Genomic DNA, 27,936 nt, shown 5'->3' with positions numbered 1-27,936 from the left:
GACCCTAAAGTAAGATTGTGTTTATAATAGCAAACATGTCATATTTTTTTTTCTAATTGGGAAAAAAATAATTAAACAGAATAAACTAAAAAGGGGGTTTATACTCTAAGCTTGGTATACTATTTCCAGCTCGAGATTTCCAGTGCAGTCATCAGTGCATGTTCACAGATCGTAGTTGTAGTAGAACTTTCAAATCATGCAGCAACGAAAATTCGCTTTGTCCGTTTTCCAAGACTTATTTTTACGCATTTTGCCTCCAATGATACAGGTAAAGGTAAGGGGGGTAAACACCAATTCTGGTGTGCTTTTACACTTTATTCCTCTCAGTTTACATGCCACGCTATTGCCAAGTTATGAAGTCCGTCCTAATGAGTATAGACATTTGTTTACAAAGCATGCAATACCATTCTCTCTTTTTCTCTTAAGTCGTCTTTTATTAGATATAAAAACACAAGCTCAAATTCTCAAAACGTCCAACAATACGCGCATTTGCAATCCGAAACCTCATCCGGAATGCTTTACGATGATATTGATTATTTGTGCATGCGCAAACGGATTGTCGAACAAATAGAAATATTAACCTTTTTTTTCGGCTTGCCGATTCATATATATTTCTGATAGAACAAATCAAGTCCTTACTATAAAAATCCTTAAACAAATATATAAAATGGCAAAATTATAATTATCATGAATAAAGTAAGTTAGAACATGGAAGTATTATATTGACAGGAACTCCAACAAGCGGACTTCAAACGTTTATAGTGCGATGCCGCAAAATCGTTAAGTATCTGTTAATTAACTCGACTGTCTTATGGATGCATGGGTTCCGATAAAATTTTTGGAACCTCGTGAATGATCGTAATTTCGGAACATACCAAAATAACCGGATGTGTACTTAATTGTCAAGGAAATGACATTTACCGACCATGTGAATGACAAATATAATGTCAGTTTTTACGGGTTTTGCTGCTTAAAAACAAATAAAAAGAAAAGAAACGAAACGAAATCCCCGCGACTGTTTTCACCGATTAAAAAGACAAAAAAAAACAAAAAAACTGAAGAGTAAAAATACTCACAAGCCATAAACATTTCAGTTTAAGTTACAATTAATTTTAAAATAGTAAGATTTATTCATGAGAGTGCCGTTGGCTAAACACGCGTAACTGTTATATACAAGTTAGGCTTGAAAATCATAAAATTCTCATGTAAAGTAAACGGAAAAGTTTTTATCAGTAATTATTATCGCGTTTTACTGCTAACTTTGACAAATATTTTACTGAAGTGTTTAATGAAAGAATTTCCAACAAAAATTTAATCCAAAAGTTTGCCGGGGGGGGGGGGGGGGGGGGGGAGGGACGGGGTTAAAGAGCTTTGATCCGAAAAAATATCAAATATTTTGATTTATTGTTTACTGAAAGTCCAATGGCAAATATTTCATGCAATTAAACAAGAAACAAAATCATAAATTGCTTAGCACACGGTGTAAGATGTTTCAGAACTGTTAAGCTTTTAAACACATAAATAAATTCTAATTTGGTTTCCATGATAACAAAACAATAAACTGCTTAGGACCCATCATGGTGATCGTTCTTTAAATGCATCCAGAAATATTTAAATCCATCCGTAAAAATAAATCTGTCAGACGTCAGAGTAATCTCGGACTAGGTTGAATGTTTAAGGTTGTTTACAACTTTGGAATTATTATAAAAGGTGTAACAATTCATCTGCATGTCTCGTAACCTGATATTGCTATGTAGAGGTCATCACATGCGTGTAATTATTAACCTCTTTTAGTCTTTAAAACATATTTGATAAATAAGTTAATAACATTTTACGATATTTTACGATAGAGAAAACCATAAATATTTGTGTTACACTCGATAAAAGTTTACAATCTTTAATTTAAAATTTGAGTTATCCGGCACCATCCGGCACACTACACGCGCATCACATTATTTTTTGCAAACACTCTACTTCAGAATCATGTAATTTTCCCAATCGGATATTTCCCGATTTCCAAGTTCCAATGATTAAAACATACTCAACAAAACTAAAAATAAGCTTGCCCTCTTTCCGAATGCAGTTAATTTTGTTATGTCATTCTGTTAACTATGGACCGATTTTTTCGATCTTTTCAGCTTTGTTCTTCATTTATTGAACGGAAACAGGTGTTGTTATTCATGTGGCGATTCACAAATAACAGCGGGAGTTTCCGTGTTTATTTAGATTGGTAGGTAGATAAAGACAATCGATACCAAATCACGTGATAAGACCAGCTAAAAGAACAGGCGAAGGCGGCATCACAGATACCCCACAAAGGAGTTATCACGTACTTGACAAACTGAGTCGGAACCTTTTATTTTCTTAAAGAAATCAGTGGGATGGGTATGTGCTAATTTTTCGTTGGAGTTCCTGTCAATATAATACTTCCATGGTTAGAACAAAAGATGCGTGAAAAAATCCTGTCTATACCTGAGGGTGAGGATAGTGGTTTACAGAATAGAGAATAATGGACAAAAAATATGAAGAATAGAGAAAAATTGTCTAAAAATTGAAGAATACAGAAATGAAGGAACCATCCAGACCCTCGTACTTGTGAGAACGTAGGTTGGGGCCTTGCCCTCCATTTATTCAAATTAAGGCTTTATTTTGCTTATGAAACATTATGATTAGAAATGGTTGGTTTTGTTTTCAATCGATCTCCAAACCCTTGAGTCTGGGTGCTAAAACGAAAATATTGATTGATTGGTGTTCAACGCAACTTTCAGCCCTATTGATTATTTCGTGGCGATCAGTCTGTAATGGTGGAGGAACCCGGAGTGCCAAGAGAGAATCTACGAATTTTGGTGTGACAACTGATAATCATAGTCAATTAAGATTGTAGTTGAACGCACCTGCCATGTGCGGGGTTTGAATTCACAACTTCAGGCCCCTAAAAACGAAAAGATGAAGAAACCAAAAATCGCGTCCATATGTTTAAAATGTACACTGTAAATAAAATCTTTAACGTAATAAAGAATAGTTTTCACTATGTATATATAATCATTATAAATACTATTTTTAAGTAAATATTATATATAGATATATAAAAATTATATTTTTTCAAATTAATCAAAAGTGCATTAATTGTAATAGAAATTTTAACAATTTAAAAAAAATTAAAAAGAATTTTGAGGCTAGAAAACATATAGGCGAAACAAAATTGTGGATATGTTTTTTTGGTATCCCATTCTCTTCAAAGTAAATGATAAATCTGTACATGCTTTATCTCCAGACCGGCGTAACTTGACTCTTACATAGTATTCTAAGTGAGGCAAAAGAGGACACGGCATCAGAGAGGACTAAGGATACTACGGGGGGTAATTCAATAGCGAAACCGCGACTAAAAAAGTTTTCAGCATTTTAAGACAAGAAAGACGATTTTTTAGTTTGCTGAACGTGTAGCGGCTAAAATTACGTGCATATCCAGGACTATAGAAAAAAATTATCAATACATCCAGTAGATAGGTTCGTAGTGAAATGTCCTCATTGTCTTGTGTAAAAAGCTCTTTTGAAGTCCCCGCAGGGACATGTATAATCAACTTTTTAGTAAGCGCTTCGGTACTGACTTATCATTTTTTCGTTAATTCGCCATTTATTAGTTTATAAATTACATATAAAACAATAACCCGGATAAATAATTTCCGACCCATGATAGTGCTTGTATTTTATAACAGGATAACGAAATTAGCAAATTATATTTATTTAGATTGATAACCATGATGGAATAAACCACTTTTTTATGTACCTTTTTACCGTAAGGTGCTCGCGTAATTGTTTATATGAAGATTGATTAGGATGACGATGAGAACGATGTCTAATGTCCAGTGGTAACTATTACATACATATCCAGAACGACAACCTATAATGGTTTACTTTTATATATTGTGACTTGGATGGAGAGTTGCATTTTGGCACTTATACCACATCTTCTTATATCTATTATGATATTAACACGTTTTGTACTAGACAAGCTGAGCCAGGCTGTGGACGTGTTTATTCAGAAGATAAAAAAACTCTTCAGGAAGACATGTTACTCTGCTTAGACACATTTTTCTAACTTCAATCGTACCAGTCTTCAAATGCTTTCATTACCAATAAACCAATATGTTTTCTTAACCTTCATTATTTGTTTGGACGGAACAATGACATAATATCGTGGAACAGACATTGCCTTTTTTACGGAAAGCGGGAACAATAAGCTTATTCTACTAGTATTCCGGTATTCCGGACAATAAAAAAAATCAACATGCAAATATTTATGGGGATCAGTATACCGTTATTTACTGGTTATACCGAAACTTTGGATAAACCAAACCAGGTACTTTATATATGAGTAATAGGCAATGTACGCCCTCAATTTTATAGAAAACTATTTGTATCATTTGTAATCATCAGTCAAATGTATTCTACAAGGATCACCAGTCCTTCACCTTTCATTTGATATCTATATGACTTACCAAAAATTGTTTTGCATAGTTTGATGTTTACACCTATACGTAAGAACTACTTTGTTTTAAATATGTACTAGCTACTTTCCTTTTTGACTGTGCCCAATTTGGTGGTGTAACATCTTACGAATTCTATCCAAATTCTTTTTGCAAAATATTTCGCTCTTGCTGGTGCTAGGGGTCGTCTTACACTTGCAGTGAGGTGAGAGCCTTTTTGCTCCGTGTTGATGGTCTCAATGTGACTTTGAGATTAAATACAGCAATTAAAGCGCTGTTCCGTTGCTTTTTGTGTGTTTTTTATTGCTGTTCTTATACTGATTTTGTGTCATGGATTGATACCCCATATCCTTTGTTTTTCTATGAAAAAAGAGATGTTGCTTTAAAAAAAATAATATAAGAATTGGTATGTTTAAAACTTCGATACTACTAGTAGAACATAAACTAAGACATGGTGGTCCTCTATTTTAGGGTACACTGAAAGTGTAATATTTATTCATTCCTAATAGGACGCAAAACTTTTGCTGCCTCATGAAATTCTGATGATTGACGTAGTATAAAACTACATGTTTGAGAAAGAAGATGGATACCTCAAAACTTGATTTTTAATTGTAGGAACTAAACGAAAAAGAGAAGTGTAATATGAAATCTTATGATTCTTTTTATATTCTACAAAAATGATTAGTTATCCTATGCTAATTACTCATATCATATTTTGATTACCACATACCGTGGCCATCATATAAACCTAATAAACATCCGACTGTAAAATTTCGCACGATAGATAATGACGAACAAACGACGGAAGTTACATAATAGATCCACAGCGTGTGCATTTGACCCTATCTTAATAAATTTTTCAGTACATGGAGGAAAGGTCCGTTTCAAATGTTATTCAAAGATTAGGAGCGACGATTCAATACTCCATTTGTTTATTGTTCTTGTCGTGGTTGTAACGGCACCAGGAACATGAACAGATCAGGAGAGATAACAGAAGTCTGTAAGTATCTATTTTATGTATTTATATATTTACATAGATATCATATAAGCCTTTCATGTCTGCTGTTGACAAATTTTCATATAATTGTATTCACTGTTTTAGTAGACCACAGATGTTCTTTTCGAACTTAAAAAACCTCCCTGAGAAGACACACCTCGAATCTTTCTTCTCAAATGTATGCCTTAATGTACATCAAATTGATAATTTTTATGGACAGGCATTTTCGAATAATTCTAAAAAAAAAATGTATTAATTCCAACGGCAGGAAATTTTAAATGGTAAATCGTATGCATGTTATCTCGGGGGAAATGTTCACACTAAACCATGTTAACAGTGCATTTTTCACAAATATAATATAAAATGTTATATTATGCAAAAACATTATATCACAACGATTCGGAAAGAATAGAATTGGTCTCAAGAACTTTCGCCTGGTTAGGGTACACAAAATGAAAACCCGACCACAGGCGATAGGAGGTATGGACCTCATTTTTCTCTATTTATATTTGTTTGTGTATTTATTTAATTTAGTAAATACTTCTTTATATTTAAACTTATTTTTACCTATCCAATGCGTTCTTGATCTTGTCGATACGATGTAACAATAACACTGTGTCTAAACTACCCCGGCAAAAAATGTTTGGACTCGATAGTATCTATAATGTCCGGTACGGTGACGGACAATCAACAGACAGAGAAAAGGTAGAATTTCTATGTATTTATTTGTTTTTTAATGACATTGAAGAATAAACATACACATATAACTATTTTCGATTGTGTGATGTGATATTTTCTACAACCGTTCTAGATTAATAGAGAAATAAGTAAAAAAGGCACATGAAAATGGTGAATTGAGTGAACCATGCTACGAAATTGTTTAATTTCTTTTTAAATTGTGCACATTGTACGGAAAGAAAAGTACGGAAAGAAAGATATTTTAACACAGAGATTGCATGACTAGTCCCTATGAGCACCTCAATATTTGCATTTCTGTGCATGGAACGGAAGAAATGGGTCATGTCAAAATGGAAGGACCCTGTTTCGTCAATGTTGTTTATTACACAAGGACCCTGTTTTGTCTCAGTATAGGATCCGGTTTTGTTTTGTTTTGAAACCACAAATTTATGAAAAGCTACGTTAGCACGGATCTGGACATTGCCCATCGGAAGAAATTAAAATATTTGAGTCAAAAAGATGTTATACAGATGTTATTGCAATACAAACATGTGTTAAAATATATTTCAAACTGGAACTTTTCGAAATAGGGAGTAGACATTTTTGAATGCTATACGTATACCTTATTGATCTTATCTTTGAACTAAGTTTAAATGGAAATGAATACTTTATATCATGTACTTACATTAATTCCTTATGATAGAAAAAAGAAGATGTGGTGTGATTGCCAATGAGACAGCTCGTCACAAGAGATCAAATGACACAGAAATTAACAACTGTAGGTCGCCGTACGGCCTTCAACAATGAACAAAGTTCATACAACTTACAGCTATAAAAGGCCCCGAAATGACAAGTGTAAAACAATTCAAACGAGGAAACTAACGGCCTAGTTTATGTACAAAAAAAATGAACGAAAAACAAATATGTAACACAGCAACAAACGACAACCACTGAAATACAGGCTCCTGGCTTGGGACGGGTAAATATATACAGAATGTGACGGGGTTAAACATCTTAGCGGGATCCCAACCCTCCCCCTAACCTGGGAAATTGGTGTAACAGTACAACATAAGAACGAACTATAAAAATCACTTGAAAAAGGCTTAAGTCATCAGATGGATACAAATAGAAATAAATCTCAAAAATGTTTGTTTGTTTTCTATACTACTGTAATGATGTAAAAATAAGAAGATGTGAAATGAGTGTGTTACCATATCAATTTATCAAAAGAGTAAGGATAGTTTGCTTTACTACACTATACGCTATGTTTACAATATATTTACTCGTTCGTTCATCCATTGACGGACAGTGAGAGAAAAAGCTCCGTTTTGAAGGCCGTACTTTGACCTATAATGGTTTACTTTTACAAATTGTGACTTGGATGGAGAGTTGTCTCATTGGCACTCATACCACATCTTCTTATATCTATTAGAACGTTTTGGATATCTCAAATCAAAATGGTTGCCTTTCGAACGTGTATTTTATGTCCGCTTCGAAATACACAATTTCTAAACTTCCCCATTAGAAACAAAATAATTCTATCATGCCATGCTCTACGCTCATTTTAACATAGGTAGGTATTATATTTGTCAATATTTTATACCTGGCTAACGCTTGGTTTAAAAATTTTAACAAATATAATGCCTTCCTATGTTAAAATGAGCATTGAGCATGACATGCAAGAATTATTTCTTTTTATAAATAAAAGTTGGTTTGCAACATTATAACGTCTAATATCTTCGTCTTCGTCTTCGTAGAACAACCTAATTGACAATTTAGCCCGTGAAAAATGACAATGAGACAGCTTTCCATCAGAGACCAAATGACGTAAAAGTTAACAAATATAGAACACCGTAAATGTATGGCATCCAACAATGAGAAACGACCATACGGCATAGCAAGCTAAAAAAAGGCCCCGAAATGAAAACTGTAAAAAAAAAAACTAATGTGAAAACTAACGACCTAGATTTATGTACAAAATAAAAAACGAATAACAAATACAAGTATGAAATACAGCAACAAAAGACAACAACCGATTTACAGGCTCCTAGATTCGGTACTGGCACATACAGAATGACGGGGTGAACGTGAAAGCCCCCCTGCTCCCCCTCCAAAAAAAAAAAAAAAAAAAAAAAAAAACTGGTATAACAGCACAACATATGAACAAACTATAAAATTCAGTGAGTTGAAAAAGGAATAACTCATTTGATTACAGAGCCCCTGTAGTAAATATGCGATTGGCGGCTGTCTCTGTTTTTTCGTCTTTTATTAAATTTTATGATGGTATACGATATAGTTACATTATATCAGTGGCGGATCCAGGGGAGTAGAGGGAAAACGCAGAACCCCCCCCCCTTTTTTTGGTGGCTAGAAATAATTGTTTTATCATGTTTTTTACGATTTATATATGATTTTTTATTTAGCATAAAATCGTTAAAAAAAGTTCCCCTTGCTACGCTCGGCGGTATAAAATCCGTTTATGAATACGCCCCTTTAAAAAATCATGGCCTCGGTCCGCCCTTGCATATTGACAATTTTAAACTTGACCAAATTGCTTAAATTGCAGAACATTTGTCAATGTACGATGAACATTATACAATGAAGAGATAAACCTATATATAATAGTTGTACTATATAGGGCAGTTGTTAACAACTTGATACTAGTGCATTAAAGAATTTGTTAATGTTAAAAAAAAAAGAAAAAAAGAGAGATAAAACATCGTTTATTTATAAAAATTACTAATCAAATAATCATTATTGCGATTTCCGGATGGCCTAAGACTTTTATACTAAATTATACTTAGTATTATTGTAACAAGGAGGGGTAAACAGATTTTTAACGCACTATTATTGTGATCCTTTGCGCCGCATGGAAATTCCTTTTTTTGGGCGATTCTGCATGCACATACATTTGTCTTATTCTCTTGCATTATAATGAACGTTTAGTTTCAGAATATTTATTTTCAAACGACTATACTGTCTTCCCTTTAAGTAGAGCGGACACTAAGATAACCATCTTGTTGTCCCAGAAAATCCCATATCAAATGTGCGTCCTTAAATTTCCAAAGCCGTACGCTAATTAAGTTTGAACACTTAAATTTGCATAGATGATATAAAAAAATCTAATTCCGTTTCAAAACCTTCATTTCTTTTTAATTTTTCCTTTTTTTTTTATACAAAACAAAATTGAAATTTGCTTTGTTCTAATATAGCAGGAATTCAAGTGTTTACGGATTCAAAAAGGTTATAAGTTATCCTCTGAAAGAAAATGTTTTTCAACGATCCCTCAAACTGCTGTTGAACGCCATATTTTAATTTTCGTCATGCGATTATGCATTATTTTCTATGACAAAACCGGGTCTGCTTTGTGAAATTTATGGACAAAACCGGGTCGTACACATTGACAAAACCGGGTGCTTCAATTTTGACATGACCCACTTCTTTCATTCCATGCACAGACATGTAAATATTCAGGCGATCATAGTGAAAAGTCTTGACATCTCCGTGTTAATATCTTTCTTTCCGTACCTTTCTTTCCATACAATGTGCTCAATTTAAAGAGAAATTAAACAAATTCGAGGCAGGGTTCACTCAATTCACCATTTTGATGTGCCTTTTTACTTATTTCTCCATAAATCTAGAACGGTGGTAGAAAATATTACATCACACTATCGAAAATAGTTATATGTGTATGTATATTCTTCAATATTATTAAAACAACATATAAATAAACAGAATTTCTACATTTCTCTGTCTGTTGATTGTCCGTCACCGTACCGGACATTAGATACTATTGAGTCCAAACATTTTTCGCCGGGGTAGTTTAGATACAGTGAATAACAGTAGTTCATATCAGAAACATACAATATAATGTATTATATATATATATTAATATGAGGCAAATAACTATTATCGCAATATTGTATGGATAATAAATTTTGCACAAAACCTGAAGAACAGCTTTTGCATAAAGAAAATTTCGTTACAAAGTATCCTGAATGAATGTCGTAGGAATTTAGGGAGCTACCATTAGATTTTTATGGGGGATGGGGGCTAGGATGAACTAAGAAAAAAAGGCAGGACAGAGATTACAACTAAAAAAAAATGCAGGACAAAATTTTCCATCCTAGCCCCTCCCCCCCCCCCCCCCCCCCCCTAAAAATCAAATGGTAGCTCCCTTAGAACGTACCAATTCATCATGTTCATACTTGTTTTTTCGAGGGGTTTTAGTTTAGTTCAAATATATTTTATTTGCAAAAGTAGCAAAAAAGATTGGACACAAGTTTTAACAACATTAGTGACGTCCTCTCCCGCAGTTTATTTTAGAGAAGGTAAACATTCAGACGAAAAAAAATCGTTTCTTAAATCTGGAAGAGTTCAAATGATGAAAAGGTGACACAATTTGCGGATAATTAAGAGTTCAACCATTTATTTTTGGGTTATAAATAATGCCATGTTTGTTTTCGTTTGAAAGTTTCTCGGGTCCTTTCATAGCTTACTATACGGTATGGATTTTTCTCCTTTCTGGCCGTACATGTACGTGGTCTATTGTTACTTAAATATACGTCATTAGGACTCTTTTGCCTCTTGTGGATAGTTGTCTAGTTGGCAACCATACTACATCTCCTTATTTATGTATATGTTTCTTTATTCTACATTGGCTAGAGGTATAGGGGGAGGGTTGAGATCTCACAAAACATGTTTAACCCCGCCGCATTTTTGCGCCTGTCCCAAGTCAGGAGCCTCTGGCCTTTGATAGTCAGTATGATTTTTTAATTTTAGTTCATTTATATTTTTTGGAGTTTAGTATGACGTCCATTTTCACTGAACTAGCACACAATTTTATTAAAGGGCCAGCTGAGGACCACCTCCGGGTGCGGGATTTTCTCGCTGCAATACAGACCCATTGGTGGCCTTCGGCTGTTGTCTGCTCTTTGGTCGGGTTGTTGTCTCTTTGACATATTCCCCATTTCCATTTTCAATTTTCATAGTCATGCATCACATTGAATGTAGAATAAACTTATTCTGTTTTTTCTAGAACTAATAATAAATATTAAGGCTCTATAAAATAAATTTACTTTATAAATTATCATAAATACAGAAAAGCACCATGCATTTAGAATAAATTTATTCTATGTTGCATCCTTTACAGAGAGTTGACTGAAGATGTACAGCTAAGTGTAGAATTCAGTATAAATTTATTTTGAAATGTAACAAATAAATACTAATATAACAGAATTGTCTTCGTTTTTCATCTTTTTTACTCAAGTACATGGGTTATAGAATAAATTTATTACGTTCTGGTCCAAATTTAGCCCCTAATTGCACTTGTCAGAAATTAGAGGGAAAAAAGAGGAAAATTGGTTTTTTCCTTTTTTATTTTGCTCCCAGTTGACCATAGATTAAGAATGTGTTATTTGTCTTTTTTTCTTGTATATATCGCTTATTTGAAAAAAACACAAATAAGTTCTCTGCAAATCAAATGAGAGGCATTGACATTAAAAGATCCCAACATAAAACCGGAAAGATTTGGGTCTGGTCTGCAAAACATAGAGCTGGAAAACAACGCTGAATCTCATTTCTGCGTAAAATGCATTACAAGAAAATTTCCATGAATGAGTCTGTTTTATTGACAATTATTGTAGCCAATCACCAGAACCTATTGCACGCTAGAACTATACCATGTATACCATGTTACAATGTATAAATATGAATTCTGTTCATACTTATTAAGGATTCTATTGTTTTCAGCAACTTATAAAATAACATTTATCATAGGGAATGATGGATATGCAAAGCTTTTTTCAGGGTACATCGAACTACTTTTTGAACGTAGAAGCATACCATCAATCACACACGGCAGTATTTTCCCAATGCAATACCGTATAATGATTTGTGACATTTGTATTTCAGATATCTATGAAATTTCAAACTCGTTACTACGCCTTCAATTGAGAATATCTAATTATGTACAATTTCAATGTCAGACTAGCCTTTAGCCTAGTAATCGATGTATGCCGTACCAAGTGATATACAATGGATATTTTCCCTTGTATGACTCGTTCATTTCATTTTGGTCCTGTCAATAAATATATTGGCCAATCAGGAATAAAAGCTATTTAATTTCAACTTTAGAGCACGAAGTTCGTAATTTGTTTTTAAGAATAAACTTATCCGGTTGAAATAGTCAGTGGACCTCTCAACATATTTTTTTTTTAATCTGAGCATTCTAGCTTTGAACTAATGTACAATATTCCACATTCCATGCTTGAACGTACAACATACCTTTCGAACTGGTTTATTTCTTGAAATCTGGTTCATAACATAAAGTTTCATTTAATCATATTTGTTCATGTGCTTTTCAGAGTGCAAAATTGGTTTTATATCAACAATGGGAAAACCATGTTACCATTGTCCGAAAAACAGATTTGGAGAAAGATGTTTGGACCGTTGCAAATGTAGTGAGATTGAAGAACGGTAGAAGAAAAATATGAATAAAATGAATAATTGATTTTTCTTTCATATTTAAACATATAGTAATTTCACGATTTTTCTGTGACGACATTTTGTTGGTGACCCAAATCATGGTTTTCTTTAAAATGTAATCATGTGGCTAGTAAAGGAAAAAAAATATGCACCCTGTAGAAATTCGGTATTGTGTTTAATAGATATAAGAAGATGTGGTATGAGTGCCAAAGAGACAACTCTCCATCCATGTCACAATTTGTAAAAGTAAACCATTATAGGTCAAAGTACGGTCTTCAACACGGAGCCTTGGCTCACACCGAACAGCAAGCTATAAAGGGCCCCAACAATGACTAGTGTAAAACCATTTAAACGGGAAAACCAACGGTCTTATCTATATAAAAAACGAGAAACGAGAAACACTTATGAACCATATCAACAAACGACAACTACTGAACATCAGATTCCTGACTTAGGACAGGTGCAAACAAATGCAGCGGGTTTAAACGTTTTAATAGGTACCAACCTTTACCCTTACCTGAAACAATAGTGTAAAATCACAACATAGAAAGACACAATCTGCATGTGAAAATACCCATTTTAAACTATAGCAATCGAGTTAAATATGATCCTAGTTCGAAGGCACACATGAAATTACAACTAAAGAACCACACACTATCATCATATTCATTAATGTAAAGGAGTTTACATCATTCTTAAGTGATTAGTGGGTCAAATAATAACTGTGTGCAAATTGTGAACAAGTTGAATACAGAGAAGGGCATTATAATAAATAGTCGCGTGATAAACAGTCAACAGGCAAATTAATTACTACCCACAGCATAACAAAAAGTAAAATCACAAAAAAACTCCGAGGAAAATTCAAAAAGGAAAGTCCCTAATCAAATGGAAAAATCAAAAGCTCAAACTCATCAAACGAATGGATAACAACTGTCATATTCCTGACTTGCTACAGTCATTTTCTTATGTAGAAAATGGTGGATTGAACCTGGTTTTATAGCTGGCTAAACCTCTCACTTGTATGACAGTCGCATCAAATTCCATTATATTGACAATACTATGATTTTAAAACAAAGTAATAATTTCATTAATATTGTATTATAACTACGATAAATTGAAAAAGTTTGTGAGCTTTTACTGGCCTCTAGATTTGTGACTATTTTCTTTCATTGTTAAAACCCGCCTTGATAATTTTCGATTATGAACACTTTCATTTCAATTCGGCACAATGTTATTTTAATTAATATGAGCTAAACAAAGATATAAGGAGATGCGTTTTGTTTTTAAATCTTTATTAAAACGGCAATTTGAGACCTCATTTAATAGGGACTTAGATGTTTGCTTTTTTTCAAGGCTATATCGCACATTTAATACGCTACTAAAGGGACCACATAGTATCATCAGAGTAATGTGATAAAGGAGGTGACATAATTAATGTATGCCAAATGGATCAACTAATAGCTCTATGCATATTTTAAACTTATTCTTTACAAATAAGAAAAAAAAAACTAGTATTTCAAACTCTCAACAAGCGAATCAATTGAAACTTAAAATATAAAAAAACGCAATGATTTTAAGACAACATAATAATGACAATGTCATCGCAAACTACAAAAATAACAACAACAAAAAGACGAACAAGTCCGCAAAACACTACATAAAAAAAAAATGATTCAGCAATAAGAGCCCCACAAAAAAAAACAAAGCTGTATTGATGTTCAACGAAAGAGTGAGCATTTCCTGTCCTTTTATATAGCACCAGTCGTGTTAATTTCCTTTATCCATCAAGGCAAGATCCTCAAGGTAAGATAGCCATTGCAATGTTTATCAGATAATTAAGTTTCAAACAAAATGAACGTGAATATGCTAATATAGTATTCCCCCTGAAATGTCAGTTTTGTTTTTGTTTTTGTTTTTTATTTACGCAGGTGTGATCATGTGAATGTGTGCGTTTCAAAGTTTGAAATTGGCGGTACGTATTTTCAGACTATAGCAGCATTTACTTACCAGTTCTTTCGACTTTATTTTGATTAGTCCTTAGTTTTAAATGTATTGTTTTGTGAACTTGTTTGTCTTTTTTTATGCAAGTCATGGATAAGTATTTTCAGCGAAACGCTTATTAAAACTTAAATGAATCTGATCATGCTTGGTTTTGAATGTCCTCGTCATGATGAAAATTAGAATACATGCATTGTAAATTGTATATGGAATTCTGAAAAATATACTGATTACTTAACTGTAGCATTGAAGTGAGCTGACCTCAAAAGACACGTCAAATATCGTCCTCCTAACAAATATAGTTGAAATTGAAGATATATATAATGTTCGTGCAAGCGATGTGTCCTCGTATCAACTGTACATTTGTACCTTGAACGTAACTTTACATTCGAGTATAGCTCCCCACGAAAAAGGTAAAACAAAATTACTGAACACAAAGGCAAATTCAACAAGGGGGAATCAATTTAAACTGATAACATCAAAAGCTCTCAATCAACGGAACAAGTGAAAAACAACTGCCATAATCCTGACTTGGTACAGGCATTTTCCGAAAAAAAAAATGATGGGATTAAACTGGTTATAGCTAGCTAAACCTCTCACTTGTACAAGACAAGTGACTAAAGAAATCAAACATAAATACAAATTAAAGGAGGAGTTAAACTGTTTATATCATATTATCGTACTGAATAGACAGGGCCTTCTTTTGTTTTGTAATTGCGGTTTGTAGCTAGTAATAAGCCATCCAATAACTACATAAAAAGTATTTTAAGACCTACGATTTGTCAAATACTGCCTACAGCGTTATTATATTATACGAATAATCTGAATTTTTGTTTATTAGCGTCCAAAGTCAGAATTTCGATTCTCTTATTTCGACCTTTTATTTTTGTCCAGACATACCATTTTTCTTTATACTTTTCCTACCTTTTATTATTGTCCAGACATACTTTTTTTCTTTATACTTTTCCTTTCAGTAGGACTATCTTCAATAACACATAATTATCTGATATCGTTGTAGAAGACGCTGCTTTGTCTACTCAAATTAATGAGAACAGCCTTTCTGAAGCATTGACGGGTAAATGTTTTAGTTTCTTCTTTTTCATAACAAGAAACAATCAGATGAAAATAAATTATCAGATTATATCTCCTTTATTCACAATCAGGCACAGCTACAATGTGCATGTTTCAACTTGAACACACAATGGATAAAAGGTTCTGTTCACACATTAAAGGAATCTACTGTTCACCTACCTATTAACTGATTGTTATCAACATGCTCAACACGTTTAATGAATGTTACTATATAGAGATAATTCCACATGAGGTTCAGGGCAAGTGACCTTCACGTTGCTGTTTTGTTCTTCGACATTGAATGCAATGTATCAATATAGAGTCTGACATATTTTTAATATTGTGCAGTATCATTAAATGCATGTACAATAAGAACTGTTCGATTGTTATGATGGATTTATTTTAATAAATTTATTCTTCTGTTATAACAAAAACTGAGATTTTTACCTGCTCCGTGAAATATTTTATCTTTTCGTTTATGCCTTACTCTGTATTTCCTTGAGTTAACCATTCAACATCTTTTAAAAGTAATGCTAGATATGTAATGCAACCACAACATATGAGGCTTCTCTCTCTCTCTCACTTTGTCACACGCACAATTTCCAAATGATCTGCATCTTAGTCTTCAATTGTTTATATTACGCTTGTAGAAAGTGTTGCTGCAACCACCAAAACAAAGGATGAAAGCCTTTCTGTGATAGCCAGGAATAATGACTTTGCTTACACTTTATCAGGCAAGCAATTTTTGATTCAAAAATGATTTATTTGTTTTCTCAAAACAATACATTTTTTTATATTATAAAGGTATTATGAGATGAAAGATGAATGTTATTTCTATTTTGTCCGAAGAAAGGTGGAACATACCACAGGGACATTCAAACTCATAAGTATAAATAAACCGACAACTCCCTTTTGGTTTTTATAGATAGTATACTCAATAAAATAGGGCTTTATAAATTCAATATATATTGTATCATAGAATACAATACGAATAAAAGGTGACAGTTAATCTAACAAAGTACAAATACATGTACATGCATGTCAGGCCAGCAGAACAGTGATGTTTTTCTCTTAGTACAACTTTTGGCTTTTCCCTTTAATTTTGTATCAATTCAAAACGCTTACGAATATTATCATATAAAATGCCTTTTAGGGTCATGTCGGATTCTCCAAGCACCACTTTTGAAATTAAATTTCGACTGGTTTATAGTTGACTTGCATTATTTATTGGAAATTAAAAAATTCCTATTCAGAATCTAAGTTTTAGCAATAGATGTAAACCTCGCCAGCAACTTCTTTTACTCTACTCTTTACTTGTTAGAAAATTACTTCCATTAAACTGACTTAGATCAAAAAAATATTCACGCTATTGCTCAATACAACATAAGTTTATTACAGAATTTATGTAAAATGTTCTTAGTAGAAAACACAGATGATTCAACAAGAACGCAGGAGAAGGGCTTTCCCGATATACAGACGGGTAACACTTTTGCTTAAGTTTTGATCATGTTGATAGTCAAGATATATTTCATACATCTTAATAAGATACTATTGGTTTTTCAAGGAAATATTCTTTATGGAGTTTTGGAAGTAAATAAAATCTACCGATTGTTCAAGTTTCATCTGATCGTAGATAGTTGTACATGTGGTCAGTTATTTGTTTATCTTTATAAATGTCTTTGAGGACTTCATTTTGTTTGGCTGATTTCTTTTGTTCGATCACATAACATCAGTATCTTACATAAGTTATATATCCTTTGTAAAAAAAAACCCGCGTATTCCACTAGAACTACAGGGGAGAGTTTTGCTGAACACAGACTGGAACACTTCACTTATGTGTGCTCAATCGAGAAATATTTGATACATTTTAATGAAATGTAAGATTTCTATTAATTGAAGAAAATAACTATAACTTTGGCTATTCTTTTTGCCTTTTTTGTTTAATAAGTTTTGCATTTGCAAATATATTTGCATTTATCAACACCGGAGAGACATTAATTGGCCAACTGCGCATCTGGTGTAGAAAAAAAATCCGTTAATGTTATACATGTAAGTTTTAGTGATGTCAGCTAGAAGTCAAATACTCGAGTATCACTCAGTGGATCCCATTATCAGATATCATACGATACAGTTTCGATTCCATGGTGATTTTTTTTTACATCAAAAGCTGTTTTTCCCCTAGTGAATTCAAATATGCTATATAAAAACATACCTTCATGCGATACTGTTATAGATAAATGGGGTCGAAATTTTAGACATTTACTCAAAGTTTCGTTTTTTTTGCCATTTCTTTGTTGTTTCAAAAGATATACACACACGATTTTTGTAAAACATCGTCTTCACATAAGCATACTCTTCATTTATGTAAAAAGTCTGAAAATTATTCATTTCTATTAGATATTCATTGTTTTAGAAAAACCGGCATTTGTTGCTGCATATTTATCTAATTTAAAAAAAAATCATCGGCGATGTGTTCAGAAAAATTGGTTCAAATTAAAAACCAATTGTTCCTCTGAACAATTGAACGTATTTCCACATCAATTTCCTAAGTAATTGATAATAAGATACTTCCAGTTTTTATTGGCGTCCCATGATAGGTTTCTTAATACTGAATAAATACATATATGGTTTTTATAAACTTTTGTCCGAAATAAGGGAGCAGATTCGATACTTCCGGATTAGAAATTGTCACTACCGGTCTCATATGAAAGCTTTATTTGCACAGATTCCAAAAATATGTGGGTTTTATATACTTTTGCCCTTAAATTGGAGTTAATTTGAAACTTCCGGTTAATAAAATGTCCTTTCCGGTCTCATATGATAGCTGTATTTACACTGATTCCAAAAATATATATTGTTTCTATATAATTTTGCTTTTAATAAGGTAGGAAATTAGCTACTTCTGGTTTATTGAATGTCACTTCCGAACACAAATGATAGGTTTATGTATGCGTATTCAAAATATATATGGTTTTAGGTACTTTTCCATGAAATAAGTTCGAATTGGCTACTTCTGGTTTACTCCGGGTCACTTCTGGTTGATATTTGGACGGTCATTTATCACCCTACATTTTGTAAAAGACCTTAAGGCTTTATCCTGAACCAGGTTGAAGTAATAATCAACTAACCTTAAATGAAATCATTTCAGGGGTAATATCTCCTATAAGATGTCATTGGATTGTTGGAGCCCAAATGTATTATATCTTCATCACAATAAAGCAAACGATTTAGACTAGTTCTTTGTATATATATCTTTGAAAGTGTCTGAGAAATGCAAAAACAAGCAAATGTCAAAACTGAAAACATGACATTGACCTCTAAGTTAGGACCAAAGGACCTCAAATAAAAAGAATCAAAGGTTGATACGACTAACGGTTTATGAGTAACACAAACATATCGAAACATGTATTTGGTAAAAGCAGATCAATCCTATAAGATTTCACCGGACTGCTTCGATCCAAATCAGTCAAATTTTCCGGAGGATGTAATAAATATATATGAAAAAGAATTTGTAGTTATCTTTTTTTTGTTACGGAGGAGATACACTTACAAGAAATACAGTGTTTGGGGAGATAACTCTTACAATAAAACAACCTTCGGCTTAACAGGGTGAGTTTCAAAAGGGCAATAACTGTTCGATATAATATCAAAAATATCTAAACGACATCTTGCGAAACAACTTTATACCGCAAGAAAAGGTTTGGCGGAAGAAGAAAAAAAAGTAATAATCAGAACAAAATCAATAGGTCTTTTTACGAATAAGTGGAAAGACTTATTAATCCTAATACACAATCAAGCCAAATGTGATTTTAAAAAAGAGTAAATGGCTAAAAATATCATTGCATGCTATTCACCACGTGAATCTTTTATTGTGAATTCGTTTTCCTTACAATAAAAAATGTTGCTGTTGTTTGATCTTTTTTTATAATCTATATTCAATAGGGATTAATTACATGTTTGATTACATTATTGTTAATCTAATAAGTATTTGTAGTAAAAGAGCTATTTGGTGTGGTATCTTTCCCAAGATAATAATGTGATTGATTTAAGGTACATAAGACAACGCCCAATTGAGTGTCATTATGTTTCCATTTATAGAATATCTTTCCGAGCATAATATTTTATTTTACACACTTACACACACAAACAAACGCTACATCGAAAATAAATACATATGCATTTATTCTTTTACAGTGCTAAAGTTGGAGTGGATTGTCTACTGCGGAGGAATAGCAGGAGTTATACTGCTGGTTTGGGTCTGTTTTGCTTGTGTACAGTTCAGGAGAAGAAGGCAGACACCAAACACAACAATTACCAATGATGAAAACAAAATTCTAAGAGCTTCAGGCAAAGAAAATCAAAATGCATCTGAACAAAAGAAAAGTATGCATATAAACCATACCATTGATGACAACATATTACCAGGTCAAAACACAAACTGTTATGCGTATTGTGAGGTAATGATTGAATCCAGCAGCCAGAAAAGCAAAACGTGTGGATTGGAAGCTGCTGGTAGTTACGCTCAACATGATCAACAATACCAAAGCTGTCCCTGCAACTTTGGAGATGCATCATTATAAGTAGAGAATACTATCACAGATATGTTTACTACAGTTACCATAAAAAAAATACGTGAAACTTTTTTTTATAAAAACAATAACGATTCAAGAAATGCATTAATATTATCAAACAAACACAAAGAGTATCAGAAATGTCAGGGAAATATACACTTTAATGCCTTTTTTACACACTATCTTGAATAACATTATATATGTATGTGTTTTAATACAATCTATGCAGTCCACTTGTTTGTTATAGGATTGGAACGCTAAATTCAGCAGAGTACTGATATTAAGAAGGATTAAACATTGAATCAAAAGTATTGTAATTGGACTTGTACATAGTAAAAATCTGACATTTTGTGCTGCATATAATATATTTACATTTACACTTCTTTTATTGGTCTGTTTGATCCCTTCATTTGTCAAGTTATTTTTTGATATATTTAATAGGTTTTTCATTCAGTATTAATTTGTTGCTAAAATATATATATGCTATATTGTATGTGTTGTACTGATTGTAACAAATTTCTCTCTAAATAAAAAAAAAAAATCTTTTGTCACTGTTTTTTTTTTATTCATTGCCCAATGTATGTACAGCAAATAAGCTTTTATTAGTTTGATTCAGAAATGCTTGGTTATTTCGGTTTAAGGAGAAATACATGAATAAAAAAAACCTTGTTCCTGTCGAGGTATCATACTTTTAAAAATTGGGATAAGTGTTCGGATTTGTTATGGGATGCTGTTTTGCGTAGTAAACAGCATTTGTAAGTGAGAACATAGATCAATGTACATTGAAAATTACGAATACATACTGCGTTTTACATTTTGTTCTAAGAAGTACACAGTCAAATAGTACGATTCAAATGTTACTTAATTGTTGTTTTTAAGTATGTTTCATATAAAATCACACACACCAAACCCCACATACAACAGATGACTAATCAGTGACGCTAGAATCAAATACGTTACATAAATATTACATATATGTAACGACAGCTCATAATAAAATAAAAATTCCAAAGTGGATTAAAGTTCAAACACAACCTATCTAGACAGTGTTATTTTCATTAACTTATAATGGGTACCATTCGGTAAAAAGTCAGTGCCTCGGGAATTGTAACAATTATTTAAAAAACGTGTTTGATCAATTTAGAAATTAAAGGAAACACTAATGCTCCAACTTCTTCGGGCAAAATTGATCTTAGATACATTTATCTATTTTTATAGATACTGTTTGGTCATATACCTATTTATTTTGCTATGAATTTTTAAAATGTTCAAATTTTTTAACATTCCTGAGGAAAGTTTATCCTGAAAAGCGCTGCGGATGCACTAAGTTTACATAGTGTTATTTTCATCTTCATTTGCTGATACAAGGTCGATACCGCTGCTGTGAACTGTCTCACAGGGTGTCATCAGGTAGCAGCCAGTGCATCCATCGGCATATACATTATTTATATAACAACAACTTCAAAATATGTTTTGATAAATGTAGAAATTGTAACAAACACTAATTTTCCAATTCTCTCAAGCAAAGTTGATCTGAAATTTAAGTTAGCTTTTCTTTCTATGTTCCTTTTGGTCATAAAGCTCCAAAATGTCCTACTTATTTTTCAAATCCTTGGCTCTCACCTTTTTAGTTTTGAGCATTCTTGATAATGGTTAATCCAGCAAAACGGATCAGATGTACGAAATAAACTAATTGGTTTTTTTTTCTCCATATACAACCAGCTAGTACTATACTGCTAGTGAACTGTTACGTGCAGAAGTAATCATTAGGTAGTATTCAGTCCATCGCCATTTAAATGATTTACCCTCTGTCTCATGCAAATAAAGCTGACCTTAGATGAACTTGACTAAATGTAGGTCCATTATGAAATAAAGCCCGAATGTTTATACGTATTCCTTCTTCACTGGCTTTGGACTGTAAAGGTTTGAGGATTCCTTATTGTGCTACATCCAGAAAAAAAACCTTTCGTACGCACACATTTTATAAATAAACTCATCATAGTTTCCAGGATTAACATTGTATACTCGCCAAACACGCGTTTCGTCTATAAAAGACTCATCAGTGACGCTCAAATAAATGTACAATATATGTAAATTGTCAGAAAATATAAAATTTATTTGTATGAGCTTTGAACAGGACGAAAAGCGAGGCTCGGCGAGCTTTTCTCCTGTTTCGTAGCGAGTACAAATACATTTTATATTTTCCGACAATGTACATATATTGTTTTTTTTTTCGAAATTTACACCCAAAACTTGAAATTTTAGTTGTTAAAATCTAAATCATTGTCTCTAATTATTCAAAGAAATCGACATTATTTAAACGCGGACCGCGAAGAGGACCCCAAAATGAACTGGTACGCAAAAAGAAATATCCACATTACCGCTTGCTCAACATGGAAGCGGGGTAACAGGAGACTTTATTTGTACCAGTTATTTGTACAATAGTTAGCTGATTGCAGGATAAAACAAGTTATAAAGGCCAAATAAATACGAAGTTGAAGAGCATTGAAGACCCAACATTTCGAAAGGTTTAGCTAAATGCAGCTGATTATACCGTATATTACCGTGTCAAATGGATTTTTTCTGCCTTTGTTGTCGATTTAAATTATCCGCTTTCAAAGACGTCGAACTTTGTTTTTGCAGATTAGAATTATACTATTAACGTACCGAACGTTGTTTTTGAAATCTCCACTATGTAATGTGTTACCTCTTTTTACCACATCATGTTAAGTTGGTAATAGGGCACATGAGAAAGAAATATAAGAAACAATTTCTCCCAATTGAATGAAAACAACATTTATGAAACACTTGGAATTGATCTTCCTGATTTAACACGTCTCAAACCTACGAAAGGAGAGGGGTTCCGTTCCTATGGAGCAAAAATCAAAAAGCAAAAAATAAAATCAATGAATCTCAGCAAAATGTATGTCTGTCTGTATGTGTCAAATAAGGTGAGAAAGTATGACCAAATGCATCATCACAAGGACTTAAAATGTAGATATTCAATTTGGAAACATTTGCAGGCTACCTAATTTAACAAAAAATGGAAAAGATTATGATGGAAAGGCCAACACAAATAATAGAAAAAGTGGGTAAAAGGAAATAATTATAAAAAGAAGTGTGAAAACATTTTATGAGAACAAAAACCGGAACAACAATAAGTATCACAATTTTACCAGACTCGGGATTCTTTAGAGCTTGATATCGTAAAAAGACAATAGAGAGCTTTATATAGTAAAAAGATAATTTAGAGCTTGATTTAGTAACAAGACACTTGTTTATTGTTGACCTCTATCATGTCTATGTATCATTATCTTTGTTTGTGTAGGTGTGTTGATGTGTCATTTAGGTAAACCTCACATCTATTTCCATTCATTTTTTTTCTCTCTCAGACTCAAGTCGGTATTGATATTGTTTAATTTGTAAAAGCTCTGTAGTAAAGAAAAAAATATTCAGCAGTTTACCTTATGTTCAAAATTAAAAACATATCTGGAACAACTGCCCAGTGTGATAAGACACCTTTGAAATATTTTGTGGATTTTGACATTCATGCTTTATTACTTTCTCACTAGTTAATATTCTATTACTTTACTGGCCGAACGAGTTTTTCCTTCCGTAATATATACCGTCACCTCAAAACCCCTCTGATATCTAAAATTGTTGATCCCCTGTCCGTGAATGTGTTCAGAAATACATACCAGCATGTCAACAAGCTGGTTACTTAGGATAGAACATATCAATAGGTGTAGTTAATGTTAGAAACACAATTTCTAATTTGTATATAGTAAGGTTTGCAACTTTCAGACGAAAAAGAAAGAAAGAAAAGATAAAAATGTACGTTTTTTTAACAAATCAACGATAAATTGAAATGACGATAAAGTTTTGAAAAATAATTATAACATTGCCCCTTAATCTGCCTCTTATTTTTCAAATTAAGGCTGATGAGTACTCAATCAGTATAAGGAAGTTGGTTCCATTCAACTTAGACGCATCCGATCTGTACTTTTTTTCATTGACTATATCATGTATAATAACATATATTTAAGGAATTAATATAGCAATACATCCGGCTTTTGGATCACTTTATACCTGTCGACTGTAAAACAATGTCAGTTATTTACATAATTCTCATACTTTGTTTTAGTGACAAAGGGAATAGTTTAGAAGGTCTTCCCAGTACATTATGTATGGACAGAATAGGGTAAATTTAAAGATACTACAATATTTTTAAGCAGCTCATTGAATTCAATATATCATTCAAGATTTGGATACAAATCAACATTATGACCGTTATAATACATACATGGTAAAGTTGGTCTAATGTATCTTCACAGTGTAAAAGGAGTTTTAACATGATTAACCAAAAAGTACAGCATAAAAACGAACACGATACTCTCCTTTTTTTTAAACTGAATTATGTTTATGCATATATTTTTATTACTATAGGAACATAGAGTATTGCTGTTCGGACTATGAAGACATAAATGGTACATGTACAGGTATGTTAACAATAAATTACCCGTTGTCTTATCTCAAATTCTTGACAATTATTGTAGCCAATCACCAAAACCTATTGCAGGCTAGAATTATACCATGTTACAATGTATTACTATGATTTTTTTTCATACTTATTAAGGGTTCTCTTGTTTTCAACAACTTATAAAAATAAAATTTCATAGCATACATGGCATATAATTGTATTTAATCGAACAACACTAATTGAAAAGACTATAACTATTATTGAGGACATCCTTTACATATAATAGGTTTCCTACTTATTTAAGTTATTTTAATAAGATTCATTGTTATCTAATGAAATAATGTAATTAATAATGAACAGTTATTGATGAGAATCATAGGGATTGATGGATATGCAAAGCTATTTTCAGGGTACATCGAACTACCTTTTGAACGTAGAGGCATATCATCAATTACACACGGCAGTACTTTCTCCTTGCAGTATCGTATTACGAGTTATGAAGTATTTCAGATATCTGTGAAGTTTCACACTCGATTCTTAGCTTCCAATTGAGAATATCTAAACATGAACGATTTCAATGACTGACCTTTATCATAGTAATCAATTTATTCCGAACCAAGTAATATACGATGGTTTTTTGCCTTATACAACTCGTTCTTTTCATTGTTGTCCTGTAAATAAATATATTGGTCAATCAGGAATAAAAGCTATTTGTTTTCAACTTAAGAGCACAAATTTAGCAATTTTATTTTTAAGAAAGAACTTATCCTGCTGAAATATTCAATGGAACTCTCAACTCACACAATTTTACTAGATCTGAGCATTCTAACTTTGAACTTACGTACAATCTTCCACATTCCATGCTTGAACGTTACAACATACCTTTCGAAATGGTTTAAAATTTCATTAAATCTGGGATAAAAAATAAAATTTCATTTAACCATATTTGTTTATGTGTTTTGCAGAGTGCAAAATTGGTTTTATATCAATTAGTGGAAAACCGTGTTTCCATTGTCCGAACAACAGATTTGGAAACAGGTGTTTGGCCCGTTGCAACTGTACTGAGATTGAAGAACGGTAAAAAGAAAAAAGAAAATTGATGAATGAATTTTTTTCTTTCATATATAAACCGATATCTTTTGTAATTTCATGATTTTTCTGTAAGACGACGTTTTGATGATGACCCAAACCATGGTTTTCTTTAAAACGTTATCATGTGACTAGTGAATGAACTTGGAGAAACTCAGTATTGTGTTTAAATCTTCATATCAAAATACCCAATTTAAACCATAGCAGTCGAATTAAATATGATTCTAGTTCAAAGGCGATAGCGCATATACAATATTTAAATATTTTACTACTGTGTTAAATTGATTTACGAATAAGTTTTTGAAAGTTCAGATCAGTCTTTGTTAAAAAAAAAGGCGAAACATACCAAGGGAACATTCAAAATGTATAAGTTGAAGAAAACAATAAAAACTATCCGATAGAGTAAATTAACAAGCACTACATAAAAAACTAAGCAATAAGCAACAAAAAAAAACGGAGGTGAAATCAGGTGGTTTGAAAGGGTAAGCAGTTTCTGATCCACATCCTGTTGATCTAAAAATAAGATGATGTGGTATAATTGCCAATGAGAAAACTCAACTATGGGTCATCGTACAGCCTTCAACAATGAACAAAACCCATACCGCATAGTCAGCTATAAAAGGTCCTGAATTCGTTTATCTCTTTAGGTAAGATAGCAATTGCAATATTTATTTGATACTAAGCTTTCATATATATAATGAATGTGAACTTGCTATCATATTATGCTCCGTGTATATTGACATTTCAATTTTTTTTATTTTCCGCAGGTGTGATCATGTGAAAGGGTGCGTTCCAAAGTTTGAAGTTAGCGGTAGGTATTTTCAGACTAACATTTACAAATGGCACGTACCAGGTTTCATACTTTGTATTCCTCAGTCCTGATTGTCTCTTTTTCGTCTTTCGTTTTTGTTTTTTGTTTTTTGTTTTTTTTGCCAGGACATTTTCAATATATCTAGACTGGTGAATTTTTATGTTTCGCCTTTTTTTTTGCAATAGAAAATTTAGTTCAATTGTCTTGGTCATCACTTATTTTTATAAAAGATCTTTAAAAGCTGTGTGATTTGTTTTTTTATTTTATCAGATATACAACTGTAATTTTGATTCATCAACATGCTATATTTATGCACTTAAACTTCGTACTTTATTTGGCTTTCTAACTTTTTTATTCGAGTGGTACTGATGAGTCTTATGTAGACGAAACGAGCCTCTGGCGTTTAGAACTATAAGCGGGTATTTTACTAAACCAGGCTGCACAATGGATATTTCAGCACATTGTCGTAATTACTGTAACTGGCGTCTATCTATGTCGTTCATATATTTTTCCTTTTCGATGTCAATGTTGTATGCATACATTTGTAAAATGAAGTTTGTAGTTACAGCTTACATTTGTATGGAGTTTTCCAATCCGCCACCAAACGTGATAATCTCGTGTAATCAGATGCATAACGTGATCAATCAACACAACGAAAGTATTTTGTGTTTATTTTGATTTCAGCATTTGTTTAAAAGTTTTTGGATTTTTTTTTATATATTCATTAATGGTATTTAATCACTCTCATTAGTAACTAATTGGTTTTTATTCATTTAATCATATTTCATCAATTTTTGAATATGCTTTGTATTTTCAAATATTTAAACAAGAGCATCACCAAATAGGCAATCAATGTGGAAATGTGCATCTGTAGCAGTAAACTTGGTACCGTTTATGTTATTATATTACTAATGTTGAATTATCTTTGAAGGAGATGTCAATTATACAACGAGATCAGAGGTGGAAACAATGACGGGTAACAACTTCGCTTACTTATTTGTTGGTTGGGCATTTTTAAGTACATCTAACATGATATGACATTTTAAACAAGTTCCAATTATCCTTTTTCTGGTACAATATATCTTTATTAAGATTAGTTATTTGCAAAAAATCACATAGGTCAAACATATATCGCGCTTTCCGGGTCCAAATTCTAACGAGGTCACCAATCAATTCAGACACCTTTCCGTCCGCACTTATTTTATTTTGTCCTTCAGGAAATGACTTGTTCTATTTTATTCAAGTTTGACAGTTTCAATTGTTAAAAC

At 32.4% G+C, this 27,936-nt stretch overlaps 1 protein-coding gene across 1 annotated transcript in view; it reads left to right on the top strand.

Annotated features, from left to right (window-relative positions):
* The window catches only part of LOC127719115 (uncharacterized), a 56,586-nt gene extending 28,880 nt beyond the window's left edge, over nucleotides 1-27,706 (top strand). Inside the window, exons 3-5 of the mRNA XM_052225139.1 lie at nucleotides 25,734-25,845; nucleotides 26,625-26,668; nucleotides 27,600-27,706. Coding sequence (XP_052081099.1) covers nucleotides 25,734-25,845; nucleotides 26,625-26,668; nucleotides 27,600-27,706 — 263 coding nt within the window. The remainder of the gene's footprint in view (nucleotides 1-25,733; nucleotides 25,846-26,624; nucleotides 26,669-27,599) is intronic.
* The last annotated feature ends 230 nt before the right edge of the window (nucleotides 27,707-27,936 follow it).

The sequence above is a fragment of the Mytilus californianus genome, unplaced genomic scaffold (assembly GCF_021869535.1).
Source record: "Mytilus californianus isolate M0D057914Y unplaced genomic scaffold, xbMytCali1.0.p SCAF_10, whole genome shotgun sequence".
In the NCBI taxonomy this organism is placed as follows: Eukaryota; Metazoa; Mollusca; class Bivalvia; order Mytilida; family Mytilidae; genus Mytilus; species Mytilus californianus.
This window is presented reverse-complemented; position numbering and strand designations above follow the sequence as displayed.